This window comes from Paramisgurnus dabryanus, chromosome 22 (genome assembly GCF_030506205.2).
Source record: "Paramisgurnus dabryanus chromosome 22, PD_genome_1.1, whole genome shotgun sequence".
Taxonomy (NCBI): domain Eukaryota; kingdom Metazoa; phylum Chordata; class Actinopteri; order Cypriniformes; family Cobitidae; genus Paramisgurnus; species Paramisgurnus dabryanus.
Window position 1 is genome coordinate 2010866 of NC_133358.1, and position 24055 is coordinate 2034920.

Sequence of the window (24055 nt, forward strand, 5' to 3'; positions counted from 1 at the left end):
ACAAATAGTAAACCACAAAAAGAAACTTAACATATATCCAGATATGATAATATATGCATTTTTGGCATGTTACCTGTAGCTGTCCGAGGGGATGGCTCTTAGCTTTTTAGCCTGGTATTTATATGGACCTCTTATGGTTGGATTTTAAGGACATTTCAAATAAAATAACGGACATACTACTAATTCACACCTGATTCAGTTTATTGTGATGATGACAGTCCAAAATGTGAACATTTGGAGAAATATTTACACATTTTACTTCATATTTCTTTAGACAGAATAATTCTTTCTTTTCCAATTCCAAAGTATGAGATTGTGTCTTTGTTTTATTCATAGATTGATTGCATGCATTGCTTCACTTGCTGGCTTGTTGCGTTTAAATGCACATATAATTTGTTTGTGCACTAAAGACACAGTTTAATCTGCAGTCCGCAGTAATGTGAGGGGAGTACTGTCACGGACACACCAGGCTCAGGCTCATCCCAGCCAACAATCCGTTCATCCTCCCTAGAATATTAATCCACCTGTTCACCACCTCAGTGTCATCAAAGATCACATACTGTAAATACCTGTACCTAATTCTTACACTTAACTAAACTAAATTGTCTGAACCAGCCTGATCTAACAGGGATTTGTACGGATTGTTGGCTAATTTGTATTCGTACAAAGTGAATTGAACAAATACGTAGGATTATTAAAACAAAACAAAAAAAAAACAATAATGAAACCCAACCCCTAATCGCAACATCACAGAAGCGAATGCAAATCATATTGAAACTTATGAATGTGGTCAAACAAATTAATACAAATAAGCCACCTCGTAAAATACGCACAGGTTGCCATGAGATGTAAGGTGTGGACTCTGCACAGACTCTTCAGTATGGAAAACTTACCTCAGATCCGTTTATTGTCCCTTCTTGTTCCCTAGTGGCATTCTTCATCCATGTTTTGACAAGTATGTAGACATGTACTGTAGTTGTCACCTTAATTATAACACTATAGGTTCAAATGTTGATGTGTAGTTACTGTTAAACTCACTATTTTTCTCAAATTAAATACTTGGTCTTGAAGTTAACAGTATTTTTTTTTTTTACAAATACTTACAATTCTAAGTATTTACCTGTAGATTTAGGGGACTAGGACCTATATTATACTATAAAGTCTTATGCAGGTAGTCCTTGATAATGAACCTCTAGGAGCCATGGCCGCTTTTAAATGACCCAAAGGACCATTGAAAGGACCGCACAAATGTCCATATGACAGACATGTAAAGCAACCAATCACTTTTCACATTGTGCCGCGTCATGTTTAGGGGCCCTGGTCTGTTATTGTCTCCACAAACCATCATTCACAAATGTCTATAAAGTTTATAACAACAATGGCAAACAGAATTAATCTCTTTTAGATTCCCCTAGCTGCTTCAAGCAAAACCCTTGGACGTTTTTTTAACTTTCTTTATGCAGAGAACCTCACAGACTTTGATTACACGGATTTGTGTTGTTTTTAGGCGTACCGTTAAAGAAAGCAACACACACATCTCCTGGAAATCCTGTATAATCCAACCAATCAGAGGACGACTTGTACATATGCTGAAGTGTTGCCAGAAAAGTGTTTCATATGCATCAGATGTGCAGCCAACGGTCCCTGAGCGTGACATCTGAGACTATGGGTCAGTAGATTGTACCCTAGTCATGGAATAGGACTATTGACAAAACAAACACTGACTGTGCTGATCATCATGACAGCAATAAAGTGGGAGGTGTCAGTCAGTTTCATTTTTGAGAAGATGAACCTGTTGAGCTGCATTTGACCAATTTAAGTTAAATAGTCTTTTAGTATTAAAATACTACAGTAGTCTCTCTAATTAAAGTATACTGCGACAAATGTACATAACAAAGATTTAACTTAACTCCCTGAAAATGATGAATAAATGGAAATAAAACCAATTACTTATAGTGTATCTTTCAGAAGTTGATAAGAAAGAGAGGAGAAATGATTAAATCATTGCTGACACTACATCTCCCATACCACCTGTTAATGAAAAGAAAACTCATGGTCAACATCTCCCACATCTCAATTAGATCAGTAAACAGTTTAAAAAAACAAATGGGGATGCTTTGTAATTTCAGGCCTGGCAAAAATTAAGAGGAAGAACATTTAAGGGTTTAATGGAAAAACACATGCCTTACCAAATGTACTCTGTATGCACTTTATATATTCTCTATACTATAATCTGCATTGTACCAGACATCTTGTAAGACACACCTTACTCAACTAAATGACATAACAATGAGTAACTACCCATTTGTCTCTTTTGTTTCTAGTAAAGACAGAAATATTAAAATAGCAGGGACTTTGTTTGGTCATTGTACAATCTCAGAAATAAAGTTACAAAAGCTGTCGCTTTATATAGATGGCTATAAAAGTTTAATATGTGATAGAGACTGAAATTGCTGGAAAGTGAAAAAGGGAGGAGTTAGGAATAAGGAAGAGCATTAGTTAAAGGCCGTACAAAGGTTGATGTACATTGTTTTCCCCTCATGAGAAAAGGAGAAGTAGCAATAAAACAGTCATTATCAGTCAACAGAGACGGACAGAGTAGGAGACAGGGACAGAGAGAAACACAGAGGTTTTAGATATTAAAATATAAAACAGATCTATTGTAGAAAACAGTCTTGTTTGTAGATGAAGCATGGCTTTTGGGTGTAACGGATAAATATAAAAACTGTGCCAAGAGGTGTTTACTCCGACCACAAACCGGTTTGATAATGGAGAAAGTTTTGCATTTAGTATTGCTGTCTATGGTTCCTGTATTGGTAAGTCACTCTTACTTTATAGACTTTTAACTGTTCTTTGTGTTAATAACTAAATAACGGATGGGAACTCAATACTGACAGTCTTATTTAAAAAAGAGGTTTATTATAAGGAAACATTAGCAACAGATAGTCTAAAGCCAAAACCTAAAATATCACATAGGCAATGAATAAGGAAGATTCTGTTCCTGTCAAAGCACATAACTAAATAATATGTTTGAAATCATTTGAGTTTTTCTGTGTTTTGAGAGCTGAAATACTATTGAATGTTTTCACATTTGTTTTAAGCGGAGGGTGTGAAGAAAACAATTCTAAAGTGGAATCTATCAAGTTTAATTTATTGATGTAATGTTTTACTCTTATACCTGATTCTGGTCCAAAGTTCAACCAGTTATCATTCAACAATATTTCCATCATACAGTAACATAAAAGTTAAGATTTTGTTTGTGATATTACTATGAATATAATAAAGAATTTGCATAATCAACATTTTACAGAATCCAATTCTTCAATCCACTTGGGTTGGAGGTTGTGTTAAAATATGTATGATTTTTTTTTAAATAGAGTAACCGAGCTGACAAACAGCTAGTATAGCAATGTAGGTACTGTACACAAGCCATTTCAGCGACACCTTAAACTACTAACTACAAAGTTCTACATATATGATGATGAGAATGAAAATTCCACTTTGAGTTTAATTACCGATTTTCTTACACAAGTGAATTTAATAATAAAGCTAGTAAAAAAAAAAACAGGTAACTAAAGTTCATTGAATTTATTTACAACATGCACACATTAGGTCCTGTCAAACATCACAAATGAATTCATGATTTTCCAGCCCATGCATGAACAAAAATACCTACAGAAGGCCCAGGTCACACGAGCCGAATCTTAATATGCTGTGCTCTGCTGCTCATGCTCAGTATTACAATCTTAAAATATTTTAGTGTCACAATATTACATGCTGATACTGTATCGTCATCATTACCTCAACATATTTACTTATGTTGGAGTCATCTGTTCTTCACCTTGTCTTAGTCATTAAAAATCTTTAGCATGATTTAAACTCTAACAATATTAACACAAGCATGTATATGGGATTATCAGGCTAATTTAAAGACAAGACCCTTTAGTTAGGAAAATCTTACATTTAAATACATTTGATGTGTTTTATTTCATTATAATGTTTCTTCCCTTAGGGACAAGTACCTGTACCTGATGTTGGCAATGTTTCAGTAATTTCCCGAACAGAGACTGAGTTAACTTTAGAATGGAGTATAGTCGGAAACAATACTGATTACTCTTATGTGCTGAAAAGCAGCACTGAAAAAGAGACGAATATCAGTGCACCACTCACTGGTACTGATGTGAGACATAATGTCTCTTCTCTGTCTGCTGGCACTTATTATTCATTTACTCTCTACACTGTGTTAAATGAAAACAGGAGTAGTGGATATGACTTCTCTGCTGTGACAGGTGAGTGTGACCGACTCCATATTTTTAATACAAGACCAAGTCTAAAATGTTTCAAGAAATAAAAATGTAACAATTATGTCAATTTCTGATTCTCCTCACATTATTTAGGATTAAACATAACTTGGATATTCTCAATGATAAACTACATTGGGTTACAATATTAGAAGTGGTGTAGTTAGGTTTAAAAGAAGAAAACTAGACAGTTCAGTCAAGTCAACTTATTGCACATTAAATGGAAAAGTGAAAGTGCAACTGGAGAAAAGATGCCTTGATCACGACCATTTCAGTCACCTTCCTGATATACTTCAGGTCACAAGTTGGACTCTCTGACTGTTAGGCCACAGCACTGTTCTTAAATGCATATGTTTTAGTGACGTACACTATGCGGGTTTAGGTTGTAACCACTTTATTATGTACACCTTGCTATTATCGGGTTGGACCCCTTTTGCCTTGAGAACTGCCTTTATTCATCGTGGCATAGAAGTGTTGGATATATTCCTCTGAGATTTTGGTCTATATTGACATAATAGCATAACACAGTTACAACAGATTTGTCGGCTGCAGTGAACTCATTTTCATGGTTACGAAACTAGTTTGAGATGATTTGAGCTTTGTGACGTGGTGCATTATCCTTAAGCTGAAGTAGCCATCAGAATATGGGTACAATGTAGTCATAAAGAGATGGACATGGTCAGGAACAATACTTAGATAGGCCATGGCATTTAAATGATGGTCAATTGGTACTAACTGACCCAAAGTGTACAAAGAAAATATCCCCCAGACCATTACACCACCACCACCAGCCTGAACCATTGATTCAAGGCAGGATGGATTCATGCTTTCATCAATTTTGGTGAGCTTGTCCGAATTCTAGCCTCAGTTTTTAGGAGTGGCACCAGGTTCGCACTTCTGCTGCTGTAGCCCATATGCTTCAAGGATGTTGTGCATTCAGAAATGCTATTCTGCAAACCTTGGTTGTGACCAGTGGTTATTTGAGTTAGTGTTGCCTTAATATTATGTCAAACCAGCAGCGTTGCCAACTTCTTTCAATTAAGCTTGCTGGTTGCTAAATGTCGCTTGATGATGTCATACAGGTGAATTTACTGATCTGCATAATATACCGGCATATCACTGGGCAAGTCTCAGAAACCTAGATAAGGGTTGTCTAAGAAGTTGCAAGATTCCAATCTCTAGATGACTGGAAAAAGTATGAAAAAGGGTGTGGACGTTGTTAAAACTAGAAACAAAATCCCTAAATTGACAACACTGCAAACCAGTCTGCCCAATCTCCCCTGACATCAACCTTCATATACTAAATCCCCTTTCTTCCTGATACTTGGTTTGAACTTCAGCTAATTGTGTCCACCATGCCTAAATGCATTGAGTTGCATTGATTAGCAGTTTGTATTAACAAGCAATTAAACAGTGGCTGGTGAGTGTATACTGTATCTTTGCTAGATTGTTCATACATACAGTGTATAAGTATTATACAAATAACTATTATATACCTCTTTAAAAATACCACTTCCTGACTCCTACCGTGTTTAATTCAGACTTTAAAACCTGCAACAATCGGCAAACAACATACATAGCTTGTATGTCATAGCTTGGAATTCAAATGTAGTCATGTATAATTGTATACATTTTTTTACTTTAGCTGTGTCTCAGTCAGCTGTCTTGCTTAGTAGTCAGGGCACTGACTGCAAAAAACAGTGAGCATCGATGTTCCCTGTTCCCTTACCGGAAACCGTGTGATCTTTTCTGAGAACATGTGACCCTGGACCACAGACCGTCATTAGTAGCATTGGTATATTTGCAGAAAAAGGAAAAAATACATAGAGAGAAAGCACAGTTATGCTAATTTGAAAACCACGCCAACCGTCTCCATTGACTTTGTATTGCGAGAGGCTGCCTCCTTGTCATTTCTGGCTTATAACAAAAACAGAATAATGCCTAAAAGCTGCTGTGTGACAGAGTGTACAGCTAACAAGCAAAAAAACCTGAAATACGTTTTTAAAAGCTGTTGACCCCAAAACACTATCGCTTAAAGACACAAAAGTTGATTGCCGATTAAGGAGTGGGCTTAGTTGTACTAATAGTACTACTATGAAAAGTCACCTGTATCCACGCAAATCATTACATACAATGGCCAACCGAGGCATGCACTCAATTTCAAAACATGTCACCGGAAAATAAGTCATCAAGTTTTTCAGTATGTCCCATAAGGCAAAAATATATATTTTCAAAAATAATTTTAAATATATTTTAAAACTTACAAAAAATAGTCAAAAAATATATTTTGGAATAAGTTAACATTTTTTATTTTTCAAACATTTTTTGGCCATTTTTTATATTTGATGGGGCAGTGGATAAGACACATGCCTTTGGTTTGAGAGACCCGGGTTTGAATCCACTGTGACACACCATTGTGTCCCTTAGCAAGACACTTAACCCCTAGTTGTTCCAGAGTTGTGTGACCTCTGACATATTTAGCAATTGTAAGTCGCTTTGGATAAAAGTGTCAGCTAAATGAATGAATGAATAAATACAAATTTTGAAATCTATTTTAAAATAAATATATTTTGCATTTACATTCACGTCGCATAGTTACAAAAATATATTCTCAACAGCAAAAATATACTTTTAATTTTATATTTTATTCATATTTACACATTTTATAGAATTTTTTTATTTTGGCCAGAACAAATACCTGTATATATTTTTGACATATGGGTTGTAAAATTAGAAATGTAATTGTTGCCCCTGAAATACATTGGGAAATATACGTTAATATATGAAGGTTAAAACTAAATATATTTTCAAATAAAAAAATATATTTCATTAAGCTTAACTTTCTACAAAATGAATTTATTTTGGCCAGAGAAATTGATTTTTTTTTGCCGTATGTGGTGAACCAGTGTCCTTATCAGTGCCTGAGTCCCTGTGCATTCTTCACAACTAGGAAGCTAGGGAACTGATTGAGACACGTGTTTGGTTTGCTCGACGATGCACGAGGGTAAGCTAATCTGCATGTAGCATTGACGCTAGTAATGATTTTTTCTGACAAATCAGTGATCTGCCGTGTTTACATGTCACATTGTACTATCGGTACAGCTCGCTTGCAACCTTAACCGAGAGTTGGGCTTGTAACATTGAAGGTTGTCTGTTCAATTCTACACTCTAAAAAATAGAGATAAATAGCACTAAAAGCTTGTAGGGGAACCATTTTTAGTGCTATATAGCACCTATGAAGAACTGTCCGGGGGTGATATAGCACCACTGTAGCACCAGATATGGTTCTACATAGCACAATATGGTTCTATACAGGTCCTAAGTAGGTGCTATATAGCACTCCCCTATGATTACGAGCCAGTGAACAACTTTTAGTGCTATTTATTTAGCACCATTTGTTTTCGAGTATAAGTTGCGAAAGAAGCAACTGAGGTGCTCCTGTCCTGACCAAGACAAGTTTCCCCCAACAGGGAGTAGAATTAGGGCGCACTCACAGTATCCAAACCAAACCACGCTTGGGTGTGTTTGTCCCCCAAAGCCTGGTTCGTTTCATTATGTGAATAACTCTGGTTAATCACACCCTGGCGGGCTTGCAGAGGTGGGCTGGAGCGTGGTTTACTTGGGCGTGGAAGGCTATAGTGTGAGGCAATCACGCCTGAGCGTCAATTGCGCGACCACTCACCTTCATCTGCCTTCTTAAAAACCTTCTGATGCACACAGCAGGGTTACGTGAATGTCAGAGCTGCACACATGACAGATCAACTAAGCAATGATGACATGTGAGAGGGCTGTGTGTCATCATGCAAAAAACGACTCAGAATAAAATACACAGACTTAACATTACGATAGGTTCCAGTGTTAGAGAGCGCTTTACTTACTGCTTTGTTCAAAACAATTACATTCTAATGAAAAAGCGTGAATGGGCTCGGATCAATTAAAGTGCAGTATGAGGGCACACTTCTGGGGGAGTAGGCAGGGGGACAATTGCGCTGGGACATGGTTTGGTTTGGATAATGTGAGTGCGCCCTTAGCTGCCCTCTGCTCTGGGTGTGTGTTGTTCATGACTTTCAATGTGTGTGTTCACTACTCATTGAGGTGGGTTAAATACACTCATTTAAATACAGTACTATGAAAAAGTACAAAAAGTTGTACATGGTTTTTAACTTGTTGTGCTCAAACACTGGGCAAAGTGAAGGACATACAGTACAGTCAACAAAAGTGGAAATATTTTCCCATCAAATTGCAATTTGGCGCAATGCATGTATGTCGAACGCCTGTGTATGCATACAAGTCAAATGAAGTAAGGCTGTGTGTAAAAAAGTATACTCAAACCTTTAGGTTTTTAGGTTTTAGGTTGTTGCTGTTTTATGTACAGTGTAAATGTAATTCACAGCTTATTTCACCATGTGGTTTAGATGTTGTTTTATTGTTTGCTATAGTTGGACTCTTGACTCTCAGCTTTATAATTTTATTTTCTTGTTGCTGTGGTCGTGATACAGTAAGTCATAAGGAAATGTGATCAAATGATGTTGGCAAACTGTTGATAGCAATACAGTTGTCATGTGTTAGCCCTATTCATAGATCTCATTCAATATGTAAGTGAGGTTTCATTTTTGTGTAATTTAATATATTAATCCTGTGATTTTACAGCTTGAATTTTAGCAGTGTTGTGGCAATCAATTATTCTGAAGGATTAGACACATAAAAAAATCAAACTACTACATCATCAAGAATCAGCATATTAATATCAACAATGTTGTTTAACAAATGAAAAGCATGAATAAATCCTAAAATTGAACATGAAAGAAATGTTAGTGTTATTAGTGTTTTACTGCTGCCGATATTCTGTCCCAAAACATTTTTTTGAGTGTGTTGTTGTGTCATTGTTATTATTTTGCTGCTCCCAATCACTGTATGTACATATCAAACTTGTTGATGGGCTGCCATATATGACAGCTCCAAATAGACAATGAGAGCTTGCAAGCTTCAACCCGATGTTGCGTGCTTTTATAACTGAAATTAGACACTCACAAACGTGACATGGAAGAGGAGAATTGTGAAAGAATTGCACAACTATGGCAACAGTACAAGTGCGTTTATCATGTGTTATGCAAGAATTACTACAACAAATGTTTTTTTTTAAATCATGTTTGATACCGCGTTTCTTTAAGATCTCTCTCACTTTGACATCTACAGTCATCACCTGTGTTTAGGGTTAGGGTTAGGGTTAGGGTTAGGGTTAACTGGTCGAATCATCCAGTGTGTGCGTTCTAAGGATTATGTTGTTAAAAATCGGTTAACACTGTCCCTATTTCTGTGATCTCCCATGATTTAAAATTGTTTAAAGCAACACTTTGCTCCCGGTTCCCCCATGTGGTTGATAAGTACAATAGTTTGTTACCAGTGTTGTAAGGGCAATACAGTGAGCAGGGCAATACACGTGAATTTGTTGACTAAGCTGATGGAGCGTCACTTTATTGAATCACGCTCAGTGTGAAAGAGCCTCTGTGAAACCAGGGTGAAGCATCTACTACATCTGTGCTTAAGGTAGATGTTCAAACCAGCTGCTGTAAACTTTGTATAGTTCTAAAGTTGGTACATTAGTCCTGTAGTTTAGGGTAAGAGTCTGGCATAAAAGGACATATGGTTGTATTTGACCAGATTTTTTTAAATACAGCTATAGGTGTGTTCAGGGTTGTTTCATATGCAAGAATTTTTGCCAGTAAAAACAACTGGAATATACATTTCATTTAACATCAGAATGCAAACAAAAAAATATTGATTTTTTTTTCAATAGTTAATTCTTATTCTTTCTCTCTTTTCTCAGCTCCTTCTAATGTTTATAACATTACAGCGATTGACCAAACGGACACTGAAATTAAATTACAGTGGGATATAGTCAATGGCAACAAGAATTACTCTTATGTGCTAAAAAACAGCAATGGAGCAGAGTCTGAAATCAGTGCCCCAGAAAATAGTACTAAAGTGACATATGAAGTCCGTCTGCTGTCTCCTGCTACTAAATATTCATTTACTCTCTACACTGTGTATGAAACAGTGAGAAGCAGTGGATATAACTTCTCCAGTGCGACCAGTGAGTCTGAATATATCTTTAATTCAGTTATTCAAAAAGAAACCTAATCAAAATCTAACTGACAATAAGTAAAATCATTCTGACATTTGTCATGTATCATGTTTCTGGCATACAAGGACATGTGATTGAATTTGATCAGATCTTTTAATACAGCTATAGATGTGTTCAGGGTTATTTCATATGCAATTGATAAAAGATGCAAAGTGAAAACAAAAGGGTATAAACATTTCATGTAAAGATGCCGTAGAATGTAAAACTGTATATACCTAGGCATAGATGAATAATAAGAGCTCTGTACATGGTAATGACATATCTTGAGCCTCAAACACGATTGTTTCCTCCTTTTTATGTAAACCTTGTGCATGCAAAGGACCGCTGGAAGTTACAGTTACATTTTACAGGTCTATATAAAAAAAAAAACACAAACTTACCCTTAAGAAACGTCCATTAACAATCTCCAAATAATTGATCATTTATCAAAATATGTATCTTCATCTTATACAGGCTGAAACATATAAAAACACACACACACACACACACACACACACACACACACACACACACACACACACACACACACACACACACACACACACACACACACACACACACACACATTCTGGTTTCCATGTTTTGTGGGGACATTCCATAGACGTAATGTATTTTATACCACACAAACTGTATATTCTATTCCCCTTACCTGCCCCATTCCCTAACCCCAACCATCACAAAAACCTTTCTTGTACCTTAGATTTTCAATAAACATCATTCTGTTTGATTTATAAGCTTGTTTCCTCATGGGGACATCAAAATGTCCCCACAAGGTCACAAAAACACTGGTATTCCTATCTTTGTGGGGACAATTGGTCCCCACAACGTGATAATTACCAGGTACACACACACACACACACACACACACACACACACACACACACACACACACACACACACACACACACACACACACAGACACATAGTGCTACTGAAGGAGCTGCTCTGAGATACAGCCAATCAGAGCAGAGCTCAACATTATTATTCATTAACCTTTCAAATAATAATAGAGCATTTCATTTTCAAGGCAAATCCTAGGGTTGTTAATGGACATGTTAAACCATTTGGGGATCATATTTGCTCTTGATAAAGTTAAATACCATCTATGTAGATATCAGAGAACAATTTAACAGATTTTAATAATGCATTCTTTGGCACCTTTAACACCAGAATGTAAACAAAAATGTTTTTCAATAATTAATTCTTATGCATTTCTCTCTTTTTCTCAGCTCCTCCTAATGTTGATGACATTACAGTGATTGACCAAACAGAGACTGAAATTAAATTACAGTGGGATATAGTCAATGGCAACAAGAATTACTCTTATGTGCTAAAAAACAGCAGTGGAGCAGAGTCTGACATCAGTGCCCTAGAAAATAGTACTAAAGTGACATATGAAGTCCGTCTGCTGTCTCCTGGGACTAAATATTCATTTACTCTCTACACTGTGTATGAAACAGTGAGAAGCAGTGGATATAACTTCTCCAGTGCGACCAGTGAGTCTGAATATATCTTTAATTCAGTTATTCAGATCTATAACAATCTATCTGTACAGTGACCAGTAAGTAAAAAAATGTTATCATGTGCCATCATTTGTTTCAGTCCCATCCAATGTTGCTGAAGTGTCTGTGGTGAACCGTAATGACAGTTATTTGATCTTACAATGGAGGATTGTAACAAATGGAGACGACAGCACATATAACTACTCTCTGGAATACAGAAATGAATCAGTGGTGGAAACCATTATTATAAATCCAGATGGGAATTCTCCGGTAGAATGTAATATATCAGGTTTAATTCCTGCAACAAATTACAGCTTCACTCTCTACACCATATTTGATGACTTGAGAAGTAAAGGATTTAACTTCACCAACTCGACAAGTAAGTCTCTTTATATGAACTCTGGACCGCATAACAGAATTTATGAAAATTTGTTGCAGTTGTTGAGTTAGAAAATATCCCATCTGTTATGTATATGAATGTTTATGACTAATTCTTTCTTTTTTTGCGTGCAAACTACCAGCCACTGTGTGTCACCCATCTCTTTTAATGAGGTCATTAGGAAGTGTCCTAGTAACACTTCTACACAAATGAGTAACCCTTTACTGAAGTAACTGATGAAAGATAGATGATGTGAAAAGTATTCGCTCCAGAAAGTTGCTCATTATTTTCATAAAGTTAAAGGTTTTTCCAACTTTGTCGTGTCACTGGACACGCCCCATCCCCAAATTTAAAATACCGTTTCATCAGTACACAGTTCAGTACAAGACTATAAACTTTATGAATTGACTTTAAAGTGATTCAGATTTTTAGACAAAACATAATTTGCTTGTCATTCCTTTTGCATGACATTAGGTTGGCTGACATGTGATTAGAGTATGGGTTTTCAAACTGTGGGTCGGGAAGGTAGGTCGCACAAAGTCATTTGGCTGTTGCAGTGAATGACACACAAAAAAAGTTTAATCAAATAATTGACTAGCAATTACAATGATTTTGATGATGTTATAGCAGGGGTTTTCAAACTTTTTTGTCAGCCGAACCACCTTGACCTAAATTATTTACTACCAGAGTACCCCCTAAGATTATAGTAAATATTTCAATAAATGAATAGCATATTTGCATTCAAAAACATTTACTTTTCATTTGTATCAGTAGTATTACATAGTGATTGTTATTATTAAATGAAGATCTAAATGTAGGTTCAGAAGGAGACTAAACATTCAGTCCCGCCAATCATTCTGAGAGCCTATTTAATCGAGTCAATCTCCACAGTCTTACTACAGGGGGGATTTGAACTTGGGGCTCGAGCCAAGCTTAGGGTTCAAGCTCCCTCCGAGGACAGCAAGCCAAGTTCATTTACCATCATTCACTAGACCAGTGGTTCACAAACTTTTTCAGCGTGTGGCCCCCCTTGTGTACGGTGCATTCCTTCGCGGCCCCCCAAAGAAAATTTGTGACAAAAAACATTCTAAAACTCAATATTTTAATAAAAAAAACTTTAAATTATACAAAAAAGTAGTGCTTTTACTTAGTAGCCTTATTTTTTTAGGTTTAATTACACAGAATTCATGATAATGTATTTCATAAAATGTCATAAAACTGGGGCCCCCCTGGCACCATCTCACGGCCCCCAGTTTGAAAACCACTGCACTAGACTGAATGCGCAGCTAAGCTAGTGAACTGTTATTCGACCTTTATCTAGTAATTTGTTTTATTGGTACATAACACGTATTTTGCATGAGCTCCTTCGTTTTCTGATTTTGATCCTAGTCCTAGACTACAATAAATGTAAGAGCTGCCCAAACCAAAAACAACTTCCACTAACATACCTTAAAATACATCAGTGTCCTTTGTTTTGCCTTAAAAATGCACACGAGTAATGTTTTAGTAAGGCATGTTTGTTCAAACTTATATATAAGGTCTAGTCCTGGTTTAAGATAATCCCTGTCTGGGAAACCACCCCATACTGTTTTGTTCATGGTTACATTCAGATTGAACAAATAAAATATATTTTTTGTGTATGTATGTATTTAGATTTCTTTGTATTTTGCTTCAACTCACGAACCCTCTGCAATTTTCCTTGTAAATCACCAGGGGTTTGCGGACCTCAGTTTGAAAAACCCTGTGTTATAAGATATTAAACAATTAAACGTACATTTCATTAGTTCGCCTGCGCATTTAGTCTTAATGATTATTAGTGGTAAACGAACTTGGCTTTCTGTCCTCGCATGGAGCTCTGCACCTTCAGAGAGACCGAACCTGAGGCCAGGGCTCAAGCCCCCAAGTTCAACACCCCGCCACCCCGCAACAGATTTGCACAGAGGAAGAAAAGAAGAAGTGAAGAAGGAGATGTGTAGGAGGAGGGATGCAGAAAGAATTGCTGAGGCCTAGAGGCTGCCTTACTGTGCATTCAGACCGCCACCGGCGAGAGCGTCAATAAAAGCTCTGGCTGCCCTGACAACGACGCTAAAGAAAAGTTGTAGTGGACGCTCTGAAGCTCGAATGCATTCTCTGAACTCCTCTCAGGCGGAGGTTTCCGCCTTCTGATTGGTTGCCGGTGAACATTTCCGCCTTCCGATTGGTTGCCGCCGAACCGCGTCATATCTCATTACCATAAAGTTGAGCTGATTTCAACTCTCCTTGACTCTCACGCTGTACATGACGCGCCGCTGCTCGCCGGAGCTCGCCGCCGGCTCTCATTGAAAATTAATGACTTCCGGCCACTTTGACGCTCTGGCCGGTGGCGGTCTGAATGCACAGTTATATTCGCCCATAATGATGATTGACAGGCCTGAATGTTTAGGCTCCTCCCAAACCTACGTTTAGAACTACATTTAATTCATAAAATGAATTCTTTCCATTTAAATATATGTTGGTGGGTTTGGGATAGATTATACCTTTTTGAGTGTTTACTGTCATTTAATTAAGGGTGCTCTAATTTAGTAGCTGTAAGTCTAACATGAATCGTTCCTATAAAAATAAAAAATACAGTATGTTTTTTAAAATGTAAAAACTCTTTATCCACAGCTCTATCTGAAGTAACTCAGGTGAGAGTGACAAATCGCTCACAGACATATTTGGCTATTGAATGGGATAAGCTGAACAAAAACAACATCTACAACTACACTTTGAGTCAAAGTGATGGAAAAGAGATGGAACATTTTTCTGGAGATAACAATAATGACGTGATTAAATATAATCTATCCAATCTCAGCCCGGGAACAGAATATAAATTTACTCTCTTTACTGTGGTAAAAGACACCAAGAGTGCAGGATACAACTTTAAGAATGTCACCAGTAAGTTAAATAACTTTTGAGACCACTTTTTAAATCTATCCGCTTATTAAGTCTGATGCAAACTTCTGGGTCCAAATGCTCCATCAGATGCCTTAAGCGAACAACAAACTGTACTAATAAACACTCACAGTGCGGTGTAAAACTCCCAAAAAATCATGATCCTAACATTTATCGCAATACTAAAATCCCAGATGGCCAGAAAGTAATTCATCTTTTATGAATTGTTCAAGTATTGTTGCCTGGGATATGCTGAGCCTGGATAATGTAGTGTATACCGAGAGTTAATAAAAAGATAGCTAAAATGTCTGATATGAATAAATACAGCTTGTAAGCGGCTGTTGAGATTGTAATCTCACATGAAGCGAGTAAAGGCTTGGACCCTGAAATTATATTTTTATGTCATCACTTAACAAGTGGATAAGATCAAGACTCCAATGCTCTGTGAAATGAACAGCGCTGTTGTGTTTTCTGAAGCTATTGACTGTGAACTCTTTGACTGGCAAGTCACCAACTCATCAATAAAAGCTGAAGTGAATGGCAGCACAGATGTCACAGCTAGAAACAGCACCGGCGGTGAAGTGAAAGGAACTTTTGAGCAAAATCACGTGAATCTTACAGAGCTTGACCCTGGCGCAAGATACACTGTTTTACTGTGGTATGACTTAGAGTCACAGAAGCATCTACAATGCTCAAAAACTTTGACATTAGGTGAGTTTATGTGCTCTGTGTTGAACTGTGCTGTTGATAAACAAGTACATATTATTTGTTGGTCTAATCTGTGTCACTTTTTTAATCTAGATCCTAATAGTGTATCTAGTCTGCACTGTAATCACATCTCTGGGGGATATGGTCTGGCTGTGGTGTGGGACACATCTGGAATTGTGGATAAAGTGCAGGTGGATGTTGCAGGAAAAAGTTTCAACCAATCTGAGAGTAAACTGGAGGTAAAGGGACTGCAAGTTGCAAAGTGGTACAAAGTGTCAGCGACATCATTCTCTGATGACAGGATGGGTCCTACAGTATCAGTCAACTGTCAAACTGACCCAGCAGGTAAAATAACCAGAGCAAGAGTCTTTCTACATGCATCTGAATATAATGTAATGTAATGTAATGTAGAAAGAGATCTCAAGGTTTGATGTTTTCAGTTTGTGATTATTCTGTAACTAGTAGATTACAGTGCACCCCAGTCGTCATGTGTAGAGGACACCTGAAACATCATATAACACGTCTTAGATGCTACTTCACTGTCAAAAATAAGGGAACAAAGTTTTCACTGGTATAGTTCTCTTTAAAGAGATTATAATGAGTGACATGCTTTTGACATACCAGTATGTATCTTTAATATACACCCTTTAAGTAAAAAGGTGTAGCTTTTGAAAGGGTACTGCGGCCGGCCCAGTGACACTGTTTTCAATTCAATTCAATTCAATTTTATTTATATAGCGCTTTTCACAAAAGTCAATTGTTTCAAAGCAGCTTTACATAAATAGAAGCAGTGAAAAGCACAGAAAACGACAGATAGCACAACAGAATACATGATAGCATGAGCAGTTAAATTTGCTGCGGCTATGACTCAATATTATAATTGCACGTATTACTAAAGCAACGTATAGAAGAGGAAGCTAGGTAAAGCCCAAAAAGGCTGCCTCCCCGGGGTGAAAAACCCCCTAGGAGAAAAAAAACCCCCGGGCTTTTATCCGAGGAAAAATAAGTCCTAGGAGGGAAAAACCCTTGGGAGAACGGAAATGGAGATTTAGCGGAGATTAAGCGGTTCTGCCGGTGATCGTTGGTCAGGTATCAGCTGGGCATAACGTTGAAGGACGGCCAGTAGATCAGAGGTGTGCCGACTTTCACATCTACCGGGACTGGGTCGAGGACGAGACAGGGAGAGAAAAACAAAATCGTATTAGCGTAGCAGCCGTTCATATGTATTGAAGTGTCACACAGTGATGTGGTTTAACTCAGCTTAGTTCCAGACAGACTAAATATTGCGGCATAATTATGTTATCCACAGTTGAGGATTTAGCAAATTGGGGGCCCAATGCGAGGGTATATATGGTAAATAAGGGTCACCTTCCGATCTTTAAGAGAAAATGAAACCTGACGACCCGTTTGACTAAGGCCTAAAGCCCCACTGTCGTCGTTAATGCAGGTTCAGTGGCAAACGGGTCTATATTGTATACCATTTACAGGACCAGGAGAAGACGCCAAAAACATCGCAACCCGACCATACGTGTTAACCCGTTTGACTAAGGCTGGAGGCCCCACTGTCGTCGTTAATGCAGGTTCAGTGGCAAACGGGTCTGTATGGCATACTATTCATAAGACACACGAAAGCGCGAAAAACGCAACCCGACCATACATACCAACCCGTTTGACTAAGGCCGGAAGCCCCACTGTCGTCGTTAATGCAGGTTCAGTGGCAAACGGGTCTGTATGGCATACTATTCATAAGACTTACGATAGCGCCAAAATCGCAACCCGACCATACGTGCCAACCCGTTTGACTAAGGCTGGAGGCCCCACTGTCGTCGTTAATGCAGGTTCAGTGGCAAACGGGTCTGTATGGCATACTATTCACAAGACACACGAAAGCGCGAAAAACGCAACCCGACCATACATACCAACCCGTTTGACTAAGGCTGGAGGCCCCACTGTCGTCGTTAATGCAGGTTCAGTGGCAAACGGGTCTGTATGGCATACTATTCATAAGACACACGAAAGCGCGAAAAACGCAACCCGACCATACATACCAACCCGTTTGCCTAAGGCTGGAGGCCCCACTGTCGTCGTTAATGCAGGTTCAGTGGCAAACGGGTATGTATGGCATACTATTCACAAGACACACGAAAGCGCGAAAAACGCAACCCGACCATACATACCAACCCGTTTGCCTAAGGCTGGAGGCCCCACTGTCGTCGTTAATGCAGGTTCAGTGGCAAACGGGTCTGTATGGCATACTATTCACAAGACACACGAAAGCACCAAAATCGCAACCCGACCATACGTGCCAAACCGTTTGACTAAGGCCGAAAGCCCCACTGTCGTCGTTAATGCAGGTTCAGTGGCAAACGGTGGCAAACTATTTAATGCAATTCATTTTAAGTGTTCATGTAGAAAAGGTTTTTATTTATTTATTTGGTTGGTCTGTGTTATGACCGTGAGTGCTTTGTTCCGTGAAAATAACTATTGCGAGTTAAGAACCTTTACTAGACAAATTATGCGAATGCTTTGTTGAAGAGAAACGTTTTAAGTCTAGATTTAAAATGATCGACTGTGTCTGATTCTCGGACATCGGTTGGTAAATCATTCCAGAGCTTAGGGGCTAAGTAGGAAAAGGATCTTCCACTTTTAGACACTTTTGATAGTCTAGGGATAATCAATAGGCCAGAATTTTGCGACCGTAGTGTGCGTGATGGATTGTATTCTGATAGTAATTCTCTAAGATATGAGGGTGCTAAGCCATTTAAAGCTTTGTAGGTGATTAATGATATTTTAAATTGGATGCGATATTTAACTGGTAGCCAGTGTAAAGATGCCAGAATTGGGCTTATGTGGTCATACTTCTTAGATCGAGTAAGTACCCTTGCAGAAGCGTTTTGAACTAGCTGAAGCTTGTTGACCTGATTTGAATGGCATCCCCCGAGTAGCGAGTTACAATAGTCTATTCTAGAGGTCATAAAAGCATGAATAAGCTTCTCTGCGTCAGATGTAGACAGTATATGGCGTATTTTTGAGATATTTCTAAGATGGAAGAATGCTGTGCGGCAGACGTTGGCGATATGACTATCAAAGGATAAGTTGCTGTCGAACATCACACCTAAGTTCCTAACCGTGGAAGATGGCACCACAGTACAGCCATCTATGTGCAATTTGTAATCTGACATATTATGTTTGTAGCGATTTGGTTCAATAATAAGTTCCTCTGTCTTATTGGAGTTGAGCTTAAGAAAGTTATGTGCCATCCAGTCACTAACATCGCTAATGCAGTCTTTTAGCTTAGAAAACGTGTGTGTTTCGCTGGGATGCGAGGAGATGTAAAGCTGGGTATCATCCGCATAGCAGTGAAAACTTATGTTGTGTTTCCTGATAATGTCTCCTAGGGGTAACATGTATAACGAGAACAGGATAGGACCTAAAACGGATCCCTGCGGTACACCGTATTTAACCAGGGAGTGATATGACTCTTCCTCATTTACATAAACAAAGTGATAGCGATTGGTTAGATATGACCTAAACCAGGCTAGCGCCTGACCACTGATACCAACATAGTTTTCTAGTCTATTGAGTAGGATTCTGTGGTCTATTGTGTCAAATGCTGCACTAAGGTCTAGTAATATAAGAATTGAGATTTCACCACGATCGGATGTTAATAGGAGGTCATTTGTAACTCTAAGCAACGCTGTCTCTGTGCTATGGTGGGGCCTGAATCCTGATTGGAACTTTTCATATGTACTATTATTTGTCAAGAATGTGCGTAACTGGCTTGCCACTACCTTTTCTAATATTTTCGAAAGAAAAGGGAGATTTGAGATTGGTCTAAAGTTATTAAGTTCTCCTTGGTCAAGCTGTGGTTTTTTAATCAGCGGTTTAATAACTGCTAGTTTGAAAGCTGTTGGAACGTATCCTATTTCTAGCGATGAGTTAAAGATATTTAGAACCGGGGTTGACACTACAGGGAATACTTCTTTAAGTAGTTTTGTGGGAACGGGGTCTAATATACAGGACGATGATTTGGATGATGTGACTAGTTTAGAGAGCTCATCTATTGTAGTAGGTTTAAATGAATCAAGATGTTCGTATGGTAGTCTAGTGTTAAGTGAACTAATGGGTAGAGTGGTGGCTGCCTGGGTAGCTACGATGTTTTCCCTAATAGCCGAAATTTTGTTAGAAAAGAAGTTCATGAAGTCGTTACTATTGTGTTGAAGTTTACTATTGGTTTCTGTTTGTTCTTTGTTTCTAGTCAGTTTCGCAACTGTGCTAAAGAGGAAACGAGGGTTATTATGATTCTTTCTCATTTATAAGCTTGCTAAGATATGTAGATCTGGCGGTTTTAATAGCCTGTCTGTAGTGTTTAACACTCTGTTTCCATGCTGCGCGCCATAATTCTAACTTTGTGCTTCTATAATTTCTTTCCATTTTTCTAGCTGCCTTTTTAAGGGCTGCTGTGTGATGGTCATACCATGGAGCTGGTGGTTTTTCTTTGAATCTCTTTTTTCGAATGGGAGCAACGGCATCCAATGTGTTAGAACAGACATTGTTTAGGTTTTCTATTTCAATATCTAGATCGTCACAGTTATCTGCTACATGTTTCATTTGGGACAGGTCTGGAAGAGTGCTAATAAAGCTATCTTTAGTGGTGGAAATTATTGTTCTGGCTAGTCGGTAGCATGTTGTAGATTGAGTGATCCTATCTAGAAGTACAGTGTATGACACAAGGTAATGGTCAGAAACTGCATCACTCTGAGGTGATATTTCGACGTCATTAATATTGAGTCCGAGTGACAGAATTAAGTCTAATGTGTGATTACGAGTATGCGTTGGCCCTGTCACGTTTTGTCTAATATTGAGAGAATTTAGAACATCTATAAACGCACGTCCTAATGCGTCTTTTGGGTTGTCCACATGGACATTAAAATCACCAACAATAAGAGCTTTATCTACAGTGACTACAAGCTCAGATAGGAAATCTGCTATTTCATTAAGGAAATCTGCATGGTGGCCCGGTGGTCTATAGATTGTCGCTAAAGCAAAAGAAAGCTGTTTGTGGTTACGATCAGTTATTTCCATATTTAACAACATTACTTCAAATGATTTAAATTTTAGCTCAGATTTTTGGTTTACTTTAAACATTGTGTTGTATATTGTAGCTACACCACCCCCTCTCCCCTTTAATCGAGGTTCGTGTTTATAATAATAGTCTTGTGGGGTGGATTCATTTAAACTAATGTAGTCGTCTGCTTTAAGCCAGGTTTCTGTTAAACAGAGTACATCTAAGTTTTGGTCTGTAATTATTTCATTGACAATAGGTTCTTTATTGGTAAGCGATCTAATGTTAAGAAGGCCGAATTTTAAGATTCGAGATTCATCTGTTAATGTATTGTTTTCTAATTTTATTTGAATCAGATTTGTACCAGATGTAACAAGCGGTGCCCTGTATTTATTTGTTCGGGGAACAGATACAGTTGAAATGTGCTGATATTTCGGTAAGATTGACTCGAAGTGCTGGGATATAAGTGGTCTTGACATATCACGGCAGCTAACAGATGGACGGTTAAGCCGATCCGTCTGTTTCCTGACCTGGGCCCTGGATAGTCATACTATATCAGAATTAAGACTATTGATCAGATTTTTAGTGAGTATAGCACTTCCTTCCGATGACGGATGAAGGCCATCTCGGGTTAGGAGAAATGGTCTTCCCCAGAAATGCTTCCAATTGTCTATAAACCCTACATTATGCTGAGGGCACCACTTTAACATCCATCCATTGAGAGACACTAATCTACTATGTGTTTCATCTCCCCGGTAGGCGGGGAGGGGACCAGAGCATATTACATTGTCTGACATTGTTTTTGCAATTTCACACATCTCCTTAATATTATCTTTGGTGATTTCCGACTGGCGGAGCCTAGTGTCATTCGTGCCGGCGTGAATAACAATCTTAGAAAACTTACGCTTAGCATTAGCCAGCACTTTAAGTTTGGATCTAATGTCAGACGTTCTGGCTCCCGGTTTGCACCTTTATTTCTTTATTTTTGATATCTAGACAACTGGTTGGCCATGAAATTCGCAACCGACATTAAAATTGCGAGGAAACATAGTTGGCAGATCAAAATACAACTGGTAGAAAAATTAAAAAAAGAAATAAAATCTAAGGATGTCATATTTACCAGTTAGCATTCGCTATTAAATGTTTTATTTTCTTTAAACACATGTATAAGATTTACAGTTCTATCTAAAAATGTCCTGTTCTCTTTGACAGTTCGTGTTCTTCAGTTAGAAATTAATCAGAGCTTGTTCACAGATGCAACAAATCTCTTAAGTTAAGAAAACACCATAATAGTATTTAATAGGGGGTTTGCTGCAATATTACATATATAGGTACTGTAAATGTGTCTTTGTTAATTGTGTCAGAGCTGTAAAAATGTTGCAAAGCCAGCCAGACAGTTCAGGAATAACATTCAAAGCCACATTTCAAATGGCCACATCATTCTGTAGGAGGGCACTGAGTTCATGGATGATATCTACCAAAAGAGTAATGAGGAATGACAAACACCTGAAAACATTAAGGTTGCTCCACACTACGTTGCATACCATGAGAAGCAGACACATTTATTTTGCAGGTAAATAAACTCCCCGTAAAGCAGCCCAACACAAAGAAACAACTCTAGTAAAATGAAGTGTTACACATTCTGGTTGTTGAGTTTTGTCATACACAAATTGATCACTTCAACTCTCAAATTGAGACTCAGTTTTAATGATGCCGTAGAGTTAGGGTGGCCATTCGTGCCAGTTCCGCCGGACACGTCCCAAACATGTTTTCGGGTTCGTCTTCCGGAAGTCGCGTTTCTCGACTGCATACATCATCGAGGTTCTCACATTTCAGTTAAAATACATTAGAAAATTAAGATTTATTTCTTTTAAGACATACAATCATTGTAGTTTCATTCTTACCTTGAAATGTAACGGTTGCTTTTCTGAAATTAAACCCAAAATATTAAACCTTGATGACGTATGCAGTCGACCAACGCGACTTCCGGAGAACAAACCCGAAAACATGTTCGGGACGTGTCCGGCGGAACTGGCACGAATGGCCACCCTACGTAGAGTTGGCTTAGCACTTTGAACACATACAGGACACAATGAGCTCTTCTCCCTGCTGAAAAAACCAACATCAAACCAGCATGGACCAGCATGGGAACTATGCTGGTCTATGCTGGTTTAGCTGGTGGTCACCAGCATACCAGCACCAAAACACAACATATGCCGGTTTTCAGGTGTTTGGATGCTGGTGCTAATGCTGGTTTGGTGCTGGTTTAGCTGGTGCTAATGCAGGTTTGGTGCTGGTTTAGCTGGTGCTAATGCTGGTTTGGTGCTGGTTTAGCTGGTGCTAATGCTGGTGCTGATGCTGGTTTAGCTGGTGTTCACTAGCAAACCAGCACCAAAACACAACATATGCTGGTCTTGCTGGTATATTGTTTTTTTCAGCAGGGCTGTCAGTATTACATGAGATGAGAGCGGCAGAAAAGTGAGCAGATAAATGGACTGTTTCACAAATTCAAAGGCAATCTATTTGTACACGGTTCTTTTAATGTCAATGTTTTGTGAAACCATCTCCACCGGTAAACTTTGCTCCTACGGCATCTGATAGTCCCGCCTCTCTTTCGTTATGTAAGCAAAGCTGCGACCATTGAGTGCATGAAATGTCCAGCGTTGCACACATTATATTTTCAGTTGAATTATTGGGGTACTTAAGTACCCTTTCTTTTTTGGTGTTTTCATTATGAGCACACTACTTACACTATTTATACTAGTAAATAGCATAGAATAGTGGATAAGTAGATAAGTATGCGGGTTGGGATGCATTATCTTTCTTAGAGATTGTTAGGAGCAGTGGCGGCGCCAGGGAGGAGCTAGGTGGTGCTGTAGCTCCGGCTATAATATACATAGCACCCGCCCAGCACCCCCAAGAAATGTCTGTAATTTTTTATATTTTAATGTCATTTTTGAATAGTATTTTCATGTTGTTAAAAAGGGAATTAAATAATAATTTAAAAATATATATTTTAGTCTCAAATATCATGAGGCCCAA

At 38.2% G+C, this 24055-nt stretch overlaps 1 protein-coding gene across 2 annotated transcripts in view; it reads left to right on the forward strand.

Annotated features, from left to right (window-relative positions):
- Positions 1–2557: 2557 nt before the first annotated feature.
- LOC135777749 (receptor-type tyrosine-protein phosphatase H-like) overlaps positions 2558–24055 on the forward strand; it is a 35162-nt gene continuing 13664 nt past the window's right edge. The window contains exons 1-8 of one of the 2 annotated variants that reach the window (XM_065287970.2): positions 2558–2816; positions 4013–4289; positions 10129–10395; positions 11676–11942; positions 12049–12327; positions 14974–15243; positions 15718–15951; positions 16042–16293. In XM_065287970.2, coding sequence (XP_065144042.1) covers positions 2769–2816; positions 4013–4289; positions 10129–10395; positions 11676–11942; positions 12049–12327; positions 14974–15243; positions 15718–15951; positions 16042–16293 — 1894 coding nt within the window. In that variant the 5' untranslated portion in view covers positions 2558–2768. The remainder of the gene's footprint in view (positions 2817–4012; positions 4290–10128; positions 10396–11675; positions 11943–12048; positions 12328–14973; positions 15244–15717; positions 15952–16041; positions 16294–24055) is intronic. The other variant, XM_065287971.2, reaches the window with a different exon arrangement.